Source organism: Xiphias gladius, chromosome 7 (genome assembly GCF_016859285.1).
Source record: "Xiphias gladius isolate SHS-SW01 ecotype Sanya breed wild chromosome 7, ASM1685928v1, whole genome shotgun sequence".
NCBI lineage: Eukaryota > Metazoa > Chordata > Actinopteri > Istiophoriformes > Xiphiidae > Xiphias > Xiphias gladius.
This window is the reverse complement of record NC_053406.1, coordinates 17,212,006-17,231,338: the sequence shown is the minus strand read 5'-3', so window position 1 is coordinate 17,231,338 and position 19,333 is coordinate 17,212,006. Positions and strand designations below refer to the sequence as shown.

The 19,333-nt window shown below is 40.3% G+C and overlaps 1 protein-coding gene across 5 annotated transcripts; it reads left to right on the top strand.

The window, feature by feature from the left end:
• The first annotated feature begins 74 nt into the window (after positions 1–74).
• Positions 75–19,321, top strand: itpkcb (inositol-trisphosphate 3-kinase Cb). Of its 5 annotated transcripts, XM_040130163.1 has the most exons (10): positions 129–198; positions 460–572; positions 3,185–3,283; positions 3,374–4,523; positions 14,543–14,642; positions 15,092–15,305; positions 15,664–15,868; positions 16,359–16,460; positions 17,000–17,071; positions 17,215–19,321. In XM_040130163.1, exons 3-10 carry the CDS (start codon positions 3,267–3,269, stop codon positions 17,422–17,424), a joined length of 2,070 nt encoding a protein of 689 aa, XP_039986097.1. In that variant the 5' UTR covers positions 129–198; positions 460–572; positions 3,185–3,266; the 3' UTR covers positions 17,425–19,321. The 5 variants fall into 5 exon arrangements, with proteins under 5 accessions (XP_039986096.1, XP_039986099.1, XP_039986097.1 ...); XM_040130162.1 differs by having other exon boundaries at positions 75–572; XM_040130164.1 differs by lacking the exons at positions 129–198; positions 460–572 and adding an exon at positions 2,699–2,717.
• The last annotated feature ends 12 nt before the right edge of the window (positions 19,322–19,333 follow it).

Below are 19,333 nucleotides of genomic sequence, written 5' to 3'. Positions count from 1 at the left end.
GTTTCTTAGTAGACGATTTGCACCTTCCAAAAATGCAATTTTTATTGGTGCAACCCGATGTAGTAAATCACTAGCTTGAAACTAGCCACCCGTAACCAAGAACCAAGAAATTCCAGGGAGTAATTGAAAGCAACACTTTTAAATAAACTCGTGTCTCGTGCGGTCCCATAGTAACGGCGTCTCAGTCACGGTGTCAAAGTATGTAATTTAACGTGTCTGCTTGATTGCCAGTTGCTTCGGGCACTTCGCAATGACTTTTATCTCACTTCGTGTAGCTTCGGGTGTCAGTTGAAGAGACAGAACCCGAGCGTTAGTTAGACCTGCCCCTGTTTTGACGAGCGTTTCCTCTTTTACTTCAACCACATGCTGGTACTACACAACGGCAGCAGTGCACACACCGCAAGTTGAACAGATAAGTCTCTCTCTCTCTCTCTCTCTCTCTCTCACACACACACACAGACACACAGATCCCCTTCTCACCCTGCTGTAAGTTATAAACCCTCCACATCCCTGCCGGCCTGTGACAGCTGCTTCACATGCACCAGAGCAGGACCTCGGGATCTTTCTGTCTGGTAAGTTGTAAGCTAATGATTGTCAAAAGTGTAGTAGGGTTTAAGCTGTCTTTTGGTCCAATTATTGATCAGTTTGGGGCGGTCTGTAGGTGACAAAATGATGTCTCCGAAATCACAGTGAACGAAAGCTATGTGTCACAGTAGCCTAATACATAAAATCTAGTATATATATATATTTTTTTTTATCTTTTGCCAGTATCAAAAGTAAAAAGTACTCATTGGCGACAGAATGAAAGAAAATAGTGGATTATTATTATCATTGTTCCTGCATCGCACTAATGCATTATGGTGCATTTGAATGTCTCCTAAATTTTTAGCTAGTTGAGTTGGAGAAAGTTTAAACTATGTATATATCGTTGTGTACTTTAATCTATAACAATACATTATTTTTTATGACCTGGTGACATGTTTTGTCTGTAAAATCTTGATCTTCAAAGTAACTACATCTGACACATAAATGAACTGAAGTAAGAAGTACAATATTTCCCTCTGAAATGTAGTGGATCAGAAGGAGCCTGTAAAATAGCTTTAAGTGGAAGTCCTCTAGTAAAGTACAAGGAACTCAAAATTGTACTTGGTACGTTTACTTAGGTACTGTATTTCAGTTAGATTTCACCACCGGAAACAACTAACAACCTTTATAGAGAGCGGTATTATTTTCTTCGGAAAGGATGGATGTTTAATTTTAGGGCAAAAGTGAAAGTGTTCCCCTCTGTGTGTTCCTCTGATTGAACAAATAGATGATATAGATAACTGATGCTACAGTGTGTGACTGGTGGGTATTACTGTCATTTATTGCTCTGACATCTTAGATCATTTTCTTTTTAGCATTTTACATGTTTACCGAGCAATGACCAACTTGCATAAGGTGTGTCACTGTTTGAGTGCGTGTGGCTGGGGGCATGTTTGCGTGCACTTGTGTTTAAAAGGATCCAGTCGATTTCAGCACCCACCCCTGTGTGAGTTATAATTATGTATGATTATTTAAGATTTTGATCCCAAAAAAAATGTACTTGAATGTGTGCGTGTGCGTGTGTGTGTGTGTGGTATACGATGAGCTGTTCTTTCCATTGTTATCCTTCCTGTCTCCTGTTTCCTTTTTGTGAGCATTCCCTCCTGACAGCGGGGTGACTGCACTGCTGTCAGGGTAAATGACTGTGAATAACACTCAGCAGTTCAATGCGTCACATACTTAGAATTTTACTTGGATGCCGTACTGTATGTCTTTTTAAAAAGAAGAAACCTGTCTTTAACAGGAGGAAAGCTGCCAATTCCACACTTTTGATCACTGTGACTTTTGTATTTACATGCAAAGTATTGATGTGAAAACAGTATTTAGTGAATAGCTATCAGCAGGGTGGAATTTGTGACTATTTTATATAGAGAGGAAAGTATAATTTACCCTAAAGTTTTACCCCAAAGTGTTTAATTTTACCTAGTATATTTCACCATAATTAGGACCAAACATAGAGGTTGAAGCCCACATACTGTTTGTATTGCTGTGTTTTGACAAGATTTGAAACTAACAGTTGTTCTTATAATCGATTAATCTGCTGATTAGTTTCTCACTATCACAACTTCCTAAAACCCAATCTTAAAATGTCTTGTTTTGTCCAAACAACTGTCCAAAAACCCAAAGATATTCATTTTACGATCCAATAAGACATATGAACATGTTAAATACCTGATCAAATTTGCTTTTGTATATCTTTTTAAACTGAATATATTGTGGTTTTGGACTGGGTTAAATGAAACAAGCAACGTGAAGACATTATCTTGGGCACTGGGCAACTTTTTTTTTCTATTTTTTTTCATCTTGACCTAACAATTAATCAATTAATCAAACAAATAAGTGAAAGTGAAAGATTGATAGATAATGAAAATAATACTTAGTTGAAACCCTACACTTGTTGTGAAGTAAAAGATTGGTTGAAAATAGTGTTGTATGTATATTTGAGTCAACATTTCTTCTACATTTTAACTTGGACATGTCAATGCTTTGTTTTACACAGAGGTATGTTTTTCTTATGTTAACCGTATTTTATGCCACCTGTACCCTTTTTTATGAAACAATATACTTTACAGATCACCATTGGGGTCTGAAGGAAAGTGCTATACGGATACAAGAAGCTTACTTGGACAAGGGTACAGTGTCCAGACACAGGAGGGCAGTATTACACCAACTAACAATGGAGAAACTGAGTCTCAAACTCCCTGAAACCTTGAATTTCTTTGCACTCATTTGTTTTACCGCAGTATTTAAATCACTCCTCGTGTCACATTTTCCAGTGAATATACTGTTGGTGCTAATGAAAATGACATGACTTTCCAGTCAGTTTCTGAGTCTTGTGGCCTCCCCCAGGAAAGCTGATAAATCACAGATGAATTGGTTTTCTTGAGCCAAACACTGATTACTGACAGCTAGTGTTTACTGGGTCTGTTAAGACTATGCGGGCGCTTTATGTGTGCTGTTAATGATTTGTTATCAGTCTGATTAATGGAGTTTAAGGTAAGGGAGTGTTTGTGACAAAGTGTAATGTTATAGTAGGCTATTGTTAATCCATGCAATTAATGTGTTTAATAAATTATTCATCATGTGTTTGTTCTGGCAGATATGATGAACAATTCCCACGTGGAGGAAAGGGATGGGCCAATATAAGATATCCCAGGCTGACTAAAAGGATTATATGTCTAATGGCTTACTGTACATTGTAAGAATCGCAGTCTAATTTATTTCAACTATTGTCAAAATCAACCTCGGAAGTTGTGTCTGGGTTTACTGTTACTACTACGGCATGTAGGATGGGCCAAACTCGCTCGGATCTATCGCACAGCACCTCCACCCAAAGCAGAACGAAGTGGGAAGCCTGCGAGACAGCCCAACGGCTCCGTATCCGCAGATTTCGGAGCGGAGAGAAGCGACGGAGCGACCGGTTAAACAGGAATCCGATGAAAAATAACGTGTTGTCGTGCCTGGGAAGGAGAAAGCGAGACTCCAGCCAAACAGAAGCGGATTTCGGTTGCGGAAACAGAGCCGGAGATCCACAAACGCGCCGCGACCACAGAGTAGGCAAGTTGCCGAGGGACGAGGTTGCGTCGGCGGTTGTGGAACATCGAGCAGCCCCGGGTTATTTCGAGACACCAGCCGGCCTAGATGATGATACCGAAGCTAAGCAACACGCCGTGAGCCGAGAGGCAACTGCTGGCTCGTCCGATGCGTCAGGTTTGGAAACGCGGACCGGTGAAGTCAGCGGTGCGGGCTGCGAGGATCCGAAACCCGAGCGGGAGGACAATGCCTCGGATCCCCCGGCGAGGGCCATGGAAGAGAAGCCGCCGGGCGGAAACAGCCAGGATCGCTCTGAGGTCAGGGTACTAACGGGGACTAGTCTGACTTCAGCCCCTCCGCTCACCTCTGACCCGCACACCGAGCTTCCGGATCAACCTTTGAATAGTGGTCTGTCAATAACGGACGAGCACGCTGAGGCTAAAATGACAAAAACTGACTCTAGTAACGTTTCATATCCACCCAAAGCGGCCGGTGACCAAAACAATTGTCCGGTTAAAACTGAGAGCCGAAAGGACTCCGATCAGGCCCCTCAGAGCCCCCCTGGAGGCCCAAGTTTCCCAGGAACCATCCCGAAACTCATCATAACCAGAGACCCCAGTCCCAGCCGCTCTCAGGGGACACAGGCTCTGCTGAACGTCCCCACGGAGCTCAGCACCGTCTCGTGTCTTGAACCTCAGCCTGAGGACGAGTCTCCCTGCTCGGACAGCGGCTGCGGAGGGTCCCCAGCCCTGATGCGCTCACCGAGGAAGCTGTCCAACTCATCCTCCATCGGCCTGTCTTCTGCATCGTCCTTCGAGGAGTCCGAGGACGACTTCAATGGCAGCGACATCGAGTCCAGTCTGTCTCCGGCCCGGTCTCTCTGCAGCCCGGACGATGGGACAGGGGTGAGTGTCCCTTCATGTGTTTTTCACAACAGATCATGTGTTAAAATCATCTGTGCAGTGTAGTTATTAACAATCGCAAGGAGGACATTTCTTGTAAGTGTTACATTCACATTTATTTTATTTACTGAAAAAAAACCCCTCACAGCTGGACTCCCAGAAAAAAAAGTAAACCGGTCTCACTGCTTTGGGTGCCAAAAAAATGGCAAATGCAAATATTGTGCAACTAACTATATGGCAGACATACAGTATGCGATTAAGGGCCATTCCTCGCCAGAAGAAACCATGGTGTCAATTGCAAAATTACTACACAGTAATAGACAAAGATGCATAGAATGGATGTGATGTACACACACTGCTTACAGGACAAATGCTGGACATTCCTCTATCCTGTAACAGCTTAAGCAACCGGGCACTTTGTTTAGTCATCAGATAGCTCAGAGGAGCATGAAGACGTACACATGTATTTCCATATTTACTTCAGACAAATACATGTTGCACAATGACACTCATATCAGTCACTGTCAGGGGACATAAAGATGTCATGTTTGTCACACAGTTAAATCACCAGGCTGAAGAGCATGTCAGGGGTCAGACATGTCAAAGTTGTTTGAACTTTGACGAATTGATATTTTAAGGTAAGTTCTCAGGAGATGATGATCTTTGAAGTAAATCAGGAGGTTTTCTACACAGCGCATGTCTCGTGGTTTTGGTGGGTCTCTGTTTGTTTTAAATTCCGGTTTAAGAAAATCTGAAAGATGACATTAGAATAATTTTTCTAATGTGTGGTTCAAAGCCTTAACGGTTAGACTCACATCACCCTGATGAATGGAACATGACTATTACAGATTTAAACCAAATTAGAGGAAACTGACTCTTATCATCCATGTCACTCAACTCCCATGGCTCATGATCACATGGCTTTGATGAGCTCAGCTGTAGGACCTTTTAAGCACTCACTGAGAACATGTTTGAATCATTTGTCATCCAATTATCGTTATTACTTCAGCTCATGTGCAAATAGACTACACAAATGAAATCAGAGTGATCTAGAAGTTACTTTGCCGCCCCAGAGGCTTAAGGTCTTCCTCTCCTCCAGGCATGAGATGCAGTTTAAAGTTTCCATGTAGGAAGTTGCAACTGAGTCAGGAGGCTTTGATGCACTGTGTCTAAAAATGCTTGGAATGAGAGTCTTAAAAACAGGATGTATCCACTGGAGACAGCCTTCCAGTACCCCCACCTCTCTTCTCAGCAGTGTGTGAATCCTGAATGTCCAGGCTTTCCGTTCAGGCCACATCACCAAGCATGCACGTTGAAAAATGGTCAACTGTCTGCATTGCTATTCATGTTGCCCTGCCCAAAACTTAGAAACCTGGCGGAAATTGTATTCATCTATATTTTCAATAATCTAGCCCCAGTTATTTTTCCACAGCAGACGTTCCACCCTTGTCTGGTATTTTACGTCATTTTTCCAGAGGGAGAGACCAAGAAAGACATGGCGCAGAAAAACGCACTGTACTCTTTCTCTGACGGCTGTACTGAACACTGCTGTCTTTATGATCAATGTGAGGTGGAGATAGGCCTCTAAGCGATGACCAACAATTGGTATATTACTGTGTTTCTTATCCAAAGTGAGTGTGCCCAGGTTCTACACAGTTCGTAGTGAGGGCTATGTTGTGCTATTTTATAATTTCAGTTTCCCAAACAGTTCCTTTACATATCTAAAAAACAGAATGACACAACCCTAACAACTACCACAAAAAACAAAACAAGATATCTCATATCTTGTTAGCTTAATTGGTGTAGATAAAACATAATTGAACATAAATCTTCATATACAGTAAGGAACTCTGTCGAGAACCCCCATCTTCTTTCCTCAGCTAATTGAAACTTAAACATTTTGATTCTTTTGATCCTGGCCTCATTATTATCGTCCTATTGTACATCCTAAAGGTTCAGATAACCAATTTAAAGTCTGGGCTTTCATGAACTCAGAGTTTTAGGACTGGGACTAAAGATCATTGTCATCATTGATTATTCTGCCAATCATTTTCCTGACCGATAGAAAATAGTGGAAAATTACCATGGATCTTGTCTCAGAGTCCAAAATTTGTCCATACAACAGTCGAAAACACAAAATATTCATTTTAAAATATTATAAAACAGAAAAAAGCAGCAAATTCTCACACTGTTGAAGCTGGAACCAGAGAATATTTGGAGTTTTTGCTTGAAAAATTGTCAAAATAACTGATCAATTATCAAAAATGCTTCTGAATATTTTTCTTTGGGTTGATTAATCAACTAATACAAACGCTAAACTGCTTGTGAGACCTCTCTCTTATGGTTTTGAAGTTAGTTTATTCTCATCCAAAGTTATTGGCCTTTCCACATTCAAGTAATATTACATTTCCTTTTTCCAGTGTTGTAATGTTGGAGCGTTACATGGAATTTTGAACTCAGCTGAAGAACAAAGAATTATTCAACTTCCAATTTAGTATTTCTTAATGTTTCTCTCTGTGTTTGCTGTCCCCGTGGCTTCCGCTTCTGAGTTAAATTATGGGAATACCTTCATCACTTTCAAATACACATTTCTCCTCATGGCAAACTTAATTGATGGGCTACCAGTTAGAGTGATGATCATCTGAATCAGCAGGTCAGTGGACAGTGTAATTTCCTGGCTATTACATTGACAGCCAGGAAATGAGCAACCTGAGGAGTTGCACTTGAGCTGTTGTAACAAACACAATGACGGTGGCGTGTGGTGAGAGCTGTTTTTTTAATGGGCATGTATGTTCCTTCGTAGTTGTATAAAAGCTCTGTTGTTGGCTTTAAAGTAATTAATTGAAGGAGGGTGTGTGTGTGCGTGTGTTTTGTTACTAGTTTTATAAAGCAAGGCCAAGCTGTCAGCTCCCAGCCAAACCAGTTACATTTTGTTCGTTCAGTGACATGAGCAGATACTTGCTCTCACATGCATGCTCAGACTCGCACATACACAGACGCAGCGATGCCGTCTTGCGTTCAGAGTTGAGTGTGTGTCATGGAAAATTGGGTTGAAGGCAGAGCCGGTTGCTAGGTGACGTCTTTGCCATATATGGTACTTTTTCCCCCCTCTTTGTCGACAGTATCTACTCTGACCCTGATATTTTAATGTTATTAGTTGTGAATTCCTACAAATGTCTACTCAGCCCAACAATGCACATATTATTTTATAACTTATTATCAGATTACTCCCCTCCAGTATGAGACACTCTTTCTCCCCCCACATTCAGGCTTGCACAAAAGCTTAATATTTTCCCCCGAGACACCATGAGACATACAGTGACATGGAACAGAAAACAAGAGGAAAAGTAGGGTAAGATGACAGAAGATAGATCAGACAGACAAAAACATACACTGAAACTTTGAAAATGAAGCCTACACGTGATGATTCTTCTAATTTATTCATGCTTATTCACATGAGCCACAATTGCAGACTTGTTTTCCGTGCCAATCATTATTCAAAGTCCCACACACCACTCCCACAGCACTTATTATACACTAAATCCATGACACAAAGTTAATAAGCAGAAAAAAAAAATCCATGATGCAATAAAAAACCTAAAGAAAAAAAAAGAGAGAAGGACACTCCACACTGTTTGCTTTTCTGAACCCATTTCTATTATATTTTTTTCTATGCTTTTATATTTACAATCTGCATTTCTACAGCCTTGACAGCATCAATCAACTCCACTTAGACGCACCTCACAATGGACATAATGTCAATGACAGTCCAACACAAAACAGCTACACTCTACGTTAGCTTAACAAATTAGAATGACGTGCAGTGGTGGAGAAAATATTCAGATGCTTTACAAAAGTAAAAGCAATGCCACATGTAAATATGCTCCATTACAAGCAAAAGTATTGCATTCACTATATTACTTAGGAAAGAATATGTAAGTAAGCTCAGCAACCTGTATCTGAATAAAGGAACTCAATGCAGAGAAATGCCCCATGTGAGTGTTATACTATTAACACTTTACTCTTGTAGTTGGTTGACATGGAGCTATTTTTAACAATTATATGTACAGCTGGATGGTAATCTCTAACAGTGTAATATGTTTTATAGATTAAAACTTGTTTAATTAAAGTTTTCACTGTAGCTGTCACATAAATGTGGTGGATTAAAAAAATTCAATATTCCTCATTTAGTATATATAAATAGTAGTGGAAAATGGTGAAAGACATCCATTGTAGGTTTTGAGAGCTCAAGGTAACATCATGAAATGTCTTATTTTTCTGCGATAGCTGTCCAAAATCTCAAAACATTCAATTTACAATGATAAGAGAGAAAAGCAGCAAATATATGTGGTATTTTCTCTCATTAAATTACATAAACAAATACTCGATTATCAAAATTGCTGATGATTAATATTCTGAATAATCGATTAATTGTTTCAGCATTAATATACAGCTTGAAAAGACATACGTACAAGCTCAAAGAAAATAAATAGTACTATTATATTACAGTCAGTAGTTTCCTAAGAACAAAGTCAAAATGGCAAGATATTGTTTAACTTTATCCACAGTCCCTTTCTGAGGATAGTTGTTCGCTGTGCCATCATCTGTATGTTCAGTGGGCCACCACAGCTGAGTTGCTTGAACATGAAGACTTAAGTTCAGGGAAGGGGATGTGGTTTTATATCAACTACTTTTGAGAAAAGATCTCTAACAGTACCTGAAAACACCCTCAGTATATGCATATGTAGTCACTGCTGTAGGCGATGATAGTCGTCTGACAGGTTCTGCTCTGTGTCCACATACACACACACACACACACACACACACACACACACACACACACACACACACACACACACACACACACACACACACACACACACACACACACACCTCTGTAGGTTACATAGTACTGAGGAATTTGTCATGCAGGCAAAAGGAGAGCACTGGGAGGGTCTGGGAAGGCCTGTTTTCCCTACCCCCATGCTGCCAGATAGTCATGAATCTGGCAGGAGATTGGCTCAGCATGGGGCTCAGGATAGGCCCTGTGTGGATTAGGGGATGAGAGAGGGAAAGTGGAGTGAACAACAAAGGTTAGACTGAGGAGAAAGATAACACACCTATAGTACCTTCAGGCAAAGAGGGTGACTGATTTAAGGGAGGATGTACAAGGAAAGTGGACTAGTTCAAGCAGGCAGATGGTTGAAAGAGAGCCAAAATTTGCAGCTTTAGGTTTGTTGGTACGTGGATATGCTTGAGGACAGCAAAAAAGATATCAGGTATTGAGAAAGTGTTAAGAGAGGAAGGGAGGAGTGGCAGGACGTTGAAACAGGAGAAATTGTAATTTTGGATGAATAAAAGAGGTTGTAGTGAAGAAGAGGGGGTCAGTGTGAGAAATAAGTGAGAGTGCCTATAACAGAGGATTACTTACCAGGAAACATAGGCCTCAGTTTACAGCCAGGGTTTATAGAATAACTGAAGCTAAATAACTGGAATGAGACCATTAACCAGGAGTTAACAGTAGACTCTGTTAAAGAGGGTAATAGATGATTGTGAAGGATTTCAGGCCAACAGGGAGGCACACATCCCTGGAAGTGCTTCTTTTGGGAGACACTGTGCTGATGGAACAGAGTATTTTGTGCTGGCTGCGTTCTCGCTTCGTCTCTGGGGCTCTGTGTGCATGTGTCAGTGCCTGCCTCCTCCTCCACTATTGCTCTGTCTGCCAGGTAAGAAATGGAAAGTGGCAAATTTATCCAGAGCAGATTCAAATTCAGCTTATATGATCCCCAGTCTGTTTGAATGTCGTTGATAACATCATGCTTCTTAAGGATTTTATCAGATGCAGGTGAGAGATTTGGGTATTCAAATGCAATCTAAGTGATATCCCAGTGTCTTGTTGCTATTACAGTATGTGGCACACAGTCTGCAGTTGGTCCTGTGCAACTGTGATGATCTCTCTATCTGGGTTAAGAAGCCAGTAAGCCAACCAGCAGGATCATCATGCTTCAGGCTGTAATACTTAATGCAATCATTTAATTTCTCAGATGTGAATATTGGTATTTTCTTTTGACAAATACACCCAATTGCTATTTTATTATGTACACCTACTACAGCTAAAACTAATGCTTTATACTGAGAGATGTTTCTAACCCACCACAACTTACATCAGTGAGGTTGGACTTAAAATATTAGAGATACTTCTTGGTATAATGCAATACAATGCCAAAAAAACTACAGCCTCTAAAATGACTACAGTTGAATCAACATTTCTCTGAAACAATTTCAACACAAACTGAACATTATAACCTTTCTGAAGGTAGGATTTATTACAGGACTGTTTTTTAAGTTTGCCCCACTTTTAGCTATATGTACCTAATAAACTGACAAGCAAGTGCATGTCTTGCCTTGCTCTCATATTTTATAATGTGTGTAAAGGGGCTTATGTGTGTGTTGGAAACTGAGACTGTAAAGAGACATTCTTGTGGTCTGTGTGACTTCTTCCAGTATGACTGTTGTTGTCATGTGAACAGAGGGACCCCAGCGGGGGTGTGTGTGTGTGTGTGTGTGTGTGTGTGTGTGTGTGTGTGTGTGTGTGTGTGTGTGTGTGTGTGTGTGTGTGTGTGTGTGTGTGTGTGTGTGTGTGTGTGTGTGTGTGTGTGTATGTATCCCAGCATTCCCAGCATTCCAAATCTAGGAAAGGCCTGTAAATATCAGGGAGGATGGAAGTTTGGTAAGAGTAAAGAAAACAGTAAAGAAAGCTGTTGGGAGTACAAGATGTTGACATTTGATTGAGAGAAAGTGGCAGAAGCAAGCAGTTGAGGGGCTTCTATTTGAATTAGGTGGGGGGGGAAAAAATAACTTGAGAGAGGAAGGAAAAATAAGATGGCAGAACATATTTATCAACCTCAGAGAGTTGGGGAATGAAGAGGAATCTTGGAAAACAACGAGATGAAATGAAGCTCTGTGCTATATATACATGAGTTATATAAAAGAGAAAGCAGAGATGGTGAAGGTTGGACTGTGTGAGATGAAATGTGAAGTGTGTGGGATGGAAACAGGATGAGACAGCAGTACTTAACAAATCTGCAGTTTAAACTGAAACAAAATCTTTTTTTTTTTTTTTTTTTAACATAAAAACATTAGCAGCACTAGCTCTGGCTGTGACTGGTAAAATTAGTCAGATACATTTGACCCCACAGAGGCAACACATTAAGCTGTCAGCTCAAGGCAATTAGAGAGAGAGCTTGATGGCTTCCCGATTAAAAGGAGTGAAAGAAGAGAGGCTGGAGTTTTGGGTGTCTGTTCCCCATCTATTCAGAGCAGTGGCAGAGTCCTCCTGCTGTCTTATAGACCCCTGTGTTAGATCCTTATGTAACAGGTTCATAATTATCCCTTACAGCAGCACTTTGGAGGCCAACCACTGGCGACAGTTTTACTGTACTGACCGAGTGGAGTGTCTGAAGGTGGATTGCTTGTTGTGTTTTAAGTGGGTTAAGATTAGAAGGGATGCTTGTTGTTAATCTGGTATTTCTCTGCTCAGTTGGAATTCAGCTGTCCGGTTATAAAGACGGAAAAGAGGATAAATGGTGGAAAGGCTAGGAAGAGTTTAGGTATGTTTTCTTTGTCTTAAGGGTATTTTCAGGCTCCCAAGAGTTTTAAGCCAAGGTTGGATACAGCTCTATGCAGTTTTCTTTTGAAGGAATCCTGACCAAAATAACAAATCAATCAAATCCAGAGAGACACTGGAAGTGAGCATAAAGGAAAGACTCTCCCGCATCACTGTAGAAACTACATCTAAAGGAAGATAGAATTACAAATTAGTAAGTGAAGAAGTGAAGAAATGAATATACAGCAGAAGAGGCACATGATTTCTTTCACCCTTAGCAGGCTGACATTGGTCACTGAAGTAAAAATAGTGAGTAATAGTACCTGTTGTCATGGAAAACCTACTGAATTTGCAGTAGGATTTGCAGTGTCACGTTTCACAAATGATTGTGGTTTACAACTCCTAGATACATTTGTGAGTCCTTCAAGGCTTTCACTGCTGATGCACGGTTCACAATGAAGCATCTGGTTTGATTAATTGAATGTGTCCAAATGAGCGAGATGAATTTTTGTCATGTTGCGAATTGTGGTTTCTATATTGCCGTTTGGGGAAATGCAGTCGCTGTTCATACGTTTCTTTGCCCTGAAGTGGCGGAGGTTATGTGTGGGTTAATCTGTTGATGCGATTGAAGGATCAGGTCACAGGTGTCAACTACTCACACTCATTACTCTCTGCCTCTTGTGTCTCTCTGAAATCCTGACATAGACCAGCTGTCTGTCGTAGCACAAGGCTGATGTGCACAGTTTCCCATTATGAGGAACCAACAGATGATCATAGCTGTTGAATGAAGTCAGAGAATTGTTAGCCAACCCTCTTTATTTCAAAACAGGATGACCGTAGTCATGACTGCAATCGCATTTGTCACCTTGAAAGGTTTGGTATTTGTAGGCTCAATGATGGTGATGAAACAGACTCACCTGCACTATGTGTATATTATGTTGAGCATGTAACAGTTTTTAGAGGTAATGTTTTTAATGTTTATGTCCATAAAAGGACATTAAATACTGTATTCTTCATGTTGAGTTTTGATAGTCGAGTAACCCTTTAATCTACAAGACAATCCCAAAATGTAAATGGTTATTATAATGATCGGGTAATGCAAACGCTTGTGTTCTAGTGTTTAGTATGTACTGTATGGTGTCTCTCTGGCTTCATTTTGGACTTTAAAATGGCTAAAGCCTCTGAAAACTTAGCTTCAAATCAAAGTTTCTAAGCAAACATTTTGAATAATACACCTTTAGGTTTAATTTCTTAAGAGTTTAACACTCAAAAACTCTGTTAATCTGCCTCAACCAACTTCAGCAGAGTATTTTGTGTTTTTTGGACTCATAGTCAGAGGCTGATTTAAAAAATTGGCTCTCAGGGCCTTTAAACCTTTGAGACACAGACCAGCACTCCATGAACTCAAATACAGCCTGTTTTTTCTTCTTCTTCTTCAAAGGTAAACACAGACTCACAGTTTCCGTTGTGTGTGTATATTCCTGCATTAAGGCTGTTTTATTGTGACAGAGTTTCAACTGAGCAGCTGTGGAAAGAATGCAAGCAAGGAGTGCAGAGATAGGCCAACATGAAAACATGACAGAGATAGGCCAGGCAGTCATTCACAGAAGTTATTTAGTCATAAAAAGATTAATTTTATGATTATTGCTTCTTGTCCCTGCATTTTATTACTCATGTAAACCTGTTTTGCCTCTGTGGCACACCCGTTTTGTCATTTTTTTTCTTTCTTTAAACCATGAGGGTTTCTGCGTTAAACATTTATTTGTATGTGGTATACATAAAAAAAAAAAAAAATTTTAGGAATGATTGGAGATACTGCAAATTAAGGAGGAGTCAAGAGAAAATATTGAGTGATATTGTGTGACTTTCGGTAATATCCATTGTAATGTTTCACATTCCCATCCCTTACTGGCTGTCCCTTTTGTTGTGACTTCCCACACACACCCATTCTAATCCATGTCATGTTCCTCTCAGATTGCTTACGTCAAAGCCGCTGTCCTTGCTGTGGTGTTTCCCAATACAGATAACCATTACACACACAGACACACACACAGTTTCAGACAGTAAGGGTCTGTTTTATACCACCACAGTGGTGGCTTTGGTAAATGTTTTATGAATGGGCTTTGTCACATACCCAAGGTTGTGCATCTGGTTGGGGAGGATTTGTCCAACGTCTACTTGTGTGCGTGAGTGCGTGCGTGTGTGTGTGTGTGTGTGTGTGTGTGTACGCATACTACAGGGTATGTTTTCCTTTAAAGAACAATCATTCTATCAGCCTGTATTTAGCTCAGTGCTTTGTTTGACCAGATCATAAACCCTCATGCTGATTAGTCAATCCTTCGTTTTTTTCATTTGTGTGACCACCCCCACCTTTTTAAGAAGAGGATGAAGTTCTTTGTGGTTTTTTGTCTTCCAGAATAAGTCCTGGCAGAAGTTGAAGACGATGGTTCACTGGTCCCCTTTCGTTGTGTCCTTCAAGAAGCGCTACCCATGGGTGCAGCTAGCTGGCCATGCAGGTATAGATAAATATACAGCGTATAATCCTCTGCATAATATGCATACGGGTTAATTCGTAATCCCCATTATTTAAAGAAATTGTTTTTTGGGGAATACAATTATTTTCTGTCTTGCTGAGAGTTAGATGAGAAGATTGATACCACTCATGTCTGTTCGTTAAATACAAGGTTACAACCAACAGCCAGTTAACCTAGCTTAGAATAAAGACTGGAAACAGGGGAAACAGCTAGCCTGGCTCTGTCCAAAGGTAACAAACTCCGACAGCACCAACAGCACCTCTAAGGCTCGCTAATTAACTTGTTATACCTGATATAATTTTTTTTTTAAATTCACTACTAACGAGAGAGGTATCGATCTTTTCATGTAACTCTCAGCCAGACAGTTAATAAGTGTATTTCCCCACATATTCAACTATTTCTTTAATCTTTGTTCTGTCTCATTCTCCAAGGTAATTTCCAAGCTGGGGAGTACGGGCGCTTGTTGAAACGATACTGTGAATGTGAGCAGCAGTGCCTACAGAAGCTGATGAAGGACACTCTGCGCCCCTATGTGCCTGGATATTATGGTGTTGTACAGAGAGACGAGCAGGACTACAACCTGATGGATGACCTCTTGGCTGACTTTGACTCACCCTCCATCATGGACTGTAAGATGGGCAGCAGGTATGACTGTAAGACAGTGTGACTATGTGACAAACGTTTTCTAAGACCACAGAGACTGCAGAAGACAGTTTATTAGAGCTTATCTTATGCTTTAGGGAAATACAATGAGGCTTGAAAATGAACCTTTATACACGTATAAGCCTTAACACAGTTTACTCCCACCAGTTTTCTGCCTCTATTATATTCATATGATAATACTAGCTGTATTTGAAGTCAACAAAGTGCTTCATAGGATTAAAATAAGAGCAATGTAAGGACAAAAGTCATGCAGAAAAAATGAAGGAAAATAAAATAAAATGTTAAAATACATAAAGAAATGTATTGAAAAAAAATTAACTATTGAGCCTTTACTTTTCAGGACGTACTTGGAGGAGGAGCTGATAAAAGCAAGAGAGCGTCCACGTTTGCGAAAGGACATGTATGAGAAGATGGTTGCAGTGGACCCCGGGGCCCCTACAGAGCAGGAGAGGGCCCAGCAGGGTGTCCTCAAACCCAGATACATGCAGTGGAGGGAGACGCTCAGCTCCACAGCCACTATGGGCTTCCGTATCGAAGGCATTAAGGTCAGAGGTCATCCTGGCAATCCAGTACAGTGAACATGCCTGGCTGTAGCAGTCAGTGTTACAGAAGAGAACAAATTGTTTCCACAAAAAATAAACCAATCAATGGGAGTAAATATTTATCTGTTTGTTCACTGGTGAAAGTGGAAATCAGTCAATTGAGGTTTTTGGCTGGAGGTGCAGCCTTAAAGGGAACTGTTTGTTCTTTTAAAACTAAATCAAGGGCTGATCATCAAGTTGTACCAATTACTGTAGAGTTGCATGTTACTCAAACATGAAAGAAAATACCTGATGACACACTGTTAGCATTTTAAAGGAGCCTGCTATGGCATTCTTTTCCAGTTGAACAAGTATCAGCAGCTAGCTTGAATCAGGAAGCTGTAAATAAACAACTGAATCAAATTTTTCTTGTGCAGGTCATAAAAAAAGGATAAAGGGAGAGGGGAAGAACAAGATAGACAGTATCTTATGTTTGGTTTTGTTTTTTCAGCAGAAAGCTGATGGAACTTGTAACACCAACTTTAAGAAGACAAAGCACAGAGAGCAGGTGATGCAGGCCTTGGAGGACTTTGTTGATGGCAACACTCAGATTTTGGTATGTTCCAAGTTCACTGCTAGTTTTATGTAAATGCAAAACACCAAGAAAGGTTTTTAAAATGTAAGTAGATTGTGTAATTGGAAAGTGAGTCCCATTTTCGTTTGTACTGTACATTATAATGATGTAAGAGTCAATTTTCCCTGAAATGGCTCAACTAAAACCGGAAATATTCTGGTGTTCAGAGGATCAAAAATAGGAACGATTGTTTAATTTTAATGTGTGTGTTAAATTTGCTAACTTCAAAATCCTGTAAAAGCAAGCTTTAGAAAGCTGACTAATTCAAAGTATTTACTTTGAAAATATACTATGCTGTGGCTTTCATGAATTTAGTGTCTTGTCAGCTCGTGCAAGTTGAGCAGAGTTGTATGTATGACACAATAATAAAATTTTCATTCAGTCATTCATGGTGTCTGAATAAGCATCAAGGAAAGACCTAAGACTATAGGCTCACTGTCAAGACGTACATTTTTCAGGCCAATTTTAGCAAGTTCTTGCTGTTTCTGTACTCACGTTCTGCCGCCCTTATCTCTCCTTAGAAACTCTACCTGCAGCGGTTGGAGGATCTCCGCTCAGTGCTTGAACAGTCACACTTCTTCAGCACACACGAGGTGAGAGACACACTCAGTTTTCATGACTTCTAGACAAACCGGTTCACCGAAGTGAAGATTTTTGATATCATCCTGTCATTAGCTTCTGCGCTGAATTGCTCACATGCCTAAGATCACCCGTCTCACTGGTTTCTCCATCGCAGGTCGTGGGCAGCTCTCTGCTGTTTGTGCACGACGCCTCGGGGAAGGCCAGAGTGTGGATGATTGACTTTGGGAAGACGGTTCCTCTGCCAGACCCTCAGACCCTTGACCACAGGAGTCCCTGGGTGGAGGGCAACAGGGAGGACGGCTACCTGTGGGGACTGGACAACCTCATAGACATTTTCGGCAATATGCTCCCACAGACACCTTGAGAAGGAGAATCAGAAGACTGCAATGAAAGACTTGTCCAGATGGTGAAAGAGATACAAGATCAAGGGAATTTGAAGAAAAGGAAAGACCGACAGAGCAATGATTAGAAGAGTTTGATTAATTTTTTTCAAGACCCACACCATGATCCAATTGTCTTTATCCACTTGTACCTGTGTCAGAAGAGGAGGAAAAGCAAGCACAGGATTTCTATTGCAGCGTGGAACATGCTAAAGGTCAGCCTCATGCATTATGCTCCATTTGTGGAACTGGCAATTTGAGGCTAAAGATAGTAAAAATAGAAAGAGGAGAATTTAAGGCAGAATGGTAAATTTATGACTGGGACTGTGAGAACGCAGTCCTCTGAATTCATGGACCTCTGACTGTCACTATTTCCTGGAAAGACACTCATTTGACATTACTGATCTCCCTCTGCTGGTTAGAGTTGCACAGGGCACTCTGACGGCCCTCAACTTGATCCAGTGGTGTAAAACATTTTTACACGGCCTTTGAACTTTGGTAATGGGAGTTTTATTGTTGTCATGGACCACTTTTGACGTTTAAGTATAAAACAACACTAAAACACTGGTCAGACCATGTGTTAACTAACTCAGTGTGTAAATACAATTTTATTTAAAATATTTTTTTTGGCCTTGATATATCCTCCTTACCTTGTTCGTATAATTTCTGTGCCTGGCATTTTTAAAGACAGAGCTGTTTGATCATTCCAGTGCAGTAAATTCCTGCTGTTTTTCTTCCAAAGAGTTCACCCAAGTTTAAACTGATTTACATCTAATCCCAAAGTTTAACTTCTAGTAGAAACTTAGTGTTTTCTTAATTGAATTTTTGTATGATTATGCAGTGAAACTTTTTTTTTTTGTACATTAAGCAGCTTGGCAGCCATGTTTGTCTGGAATTTGTTGCACTACAGATCCTCACAAAGCCATTGAACAAATCAAGCTGTTCTTCTGTGTGTCTTAAGATGGGAAGCAGCAGTCAAGCACTGGGTTTACAGATGCAGACATTTAGTAGTTTAGCATGAATTTAATTTGGTGTTATCACTCAATTCTCTCTGATCAGTGTTGCTTTAGATTGGCAGGCAGTTTTACAGTAAAGCAGTGGCGGTAAGGGTGAAATGAAACTGGAATTACCTGATTAAACTGATCGGTCTGTTTAGGCTTTCGTGAGATTTTACTTCGGTACCAACTTACACGTTATCTTGAAACTGGAAAATTTGAATGTGTCTCTTGATTCAAAGGATGACACATAAACAAAAACACGAGGACGTTGCTGTGAAAATCATTCAGCTAAAATAAACAGGAGGTTTGTGGGTTTGAATTTTTGTATGCAAGAGTTTACAAAGAAACAACATTGTTATATTTAGATATTAAGGCAGTGCTTATGATCATATCTGTCATTCCTGGACTGGAATGAAGCAGGTCCGTGAACATAACACTCTTCAGTCTTCCAGACGTCTTTCGACAGTGTCAGGCAGCACTGTTTGGGTGTGTGTGGGTGTGCATAAGCGGCTCACTTAGCACACAAACTGTCTACATGAGTGCTGCAAACGTCTTGACTTCATGAAATTTGAATTTAATTTCAGGAAATAATTTTTTCCATCTCTGTAAAATAAATGTACAGGGAGAGAGGAATAATAGTGTTTACAAAGTATTATATTTCTTTGCCCACAAATCCTCTGTATTTGTAAAATGGCAAACCATCAGGTTTTCAAACCAGGTGCTGCTTTATTAGTGAGAAAACTGGATTCGTAACCACATTTTGTATTTTTAAATGCAGCGTATCTTAAAGTTGTAAAACACAGACAGACTGGAGAAAATTGTTCATTAATCCCTGCTTTGTCCAGAAGGTCATGGATTGCAATAAACTGGAAATTATAGTTTTCAGGGTTTGTCT

What these genes read in the sequence shown, in the direction of transcription:
- itpkcb (XM_040130162.1), top strand. An exon ending in GACTGTAAGATGGGCAGCAG is followed by an intron (nt 15,306 to 15,663) that starts GTATGACTGTAA and finishes TTTACTTTTCAG; the next exon opens with GACGTACTTGGAGGAGGAGC. An exon ending in TCCGTATCGAAGGCATTAAG is followed by an intron (nt 15,869 to 16,358) that starts GTCAGAGGTCAT and finishes TTTTTTCAGCAG; the next exon opens with AAAGCTGATGGAACTTGTAA.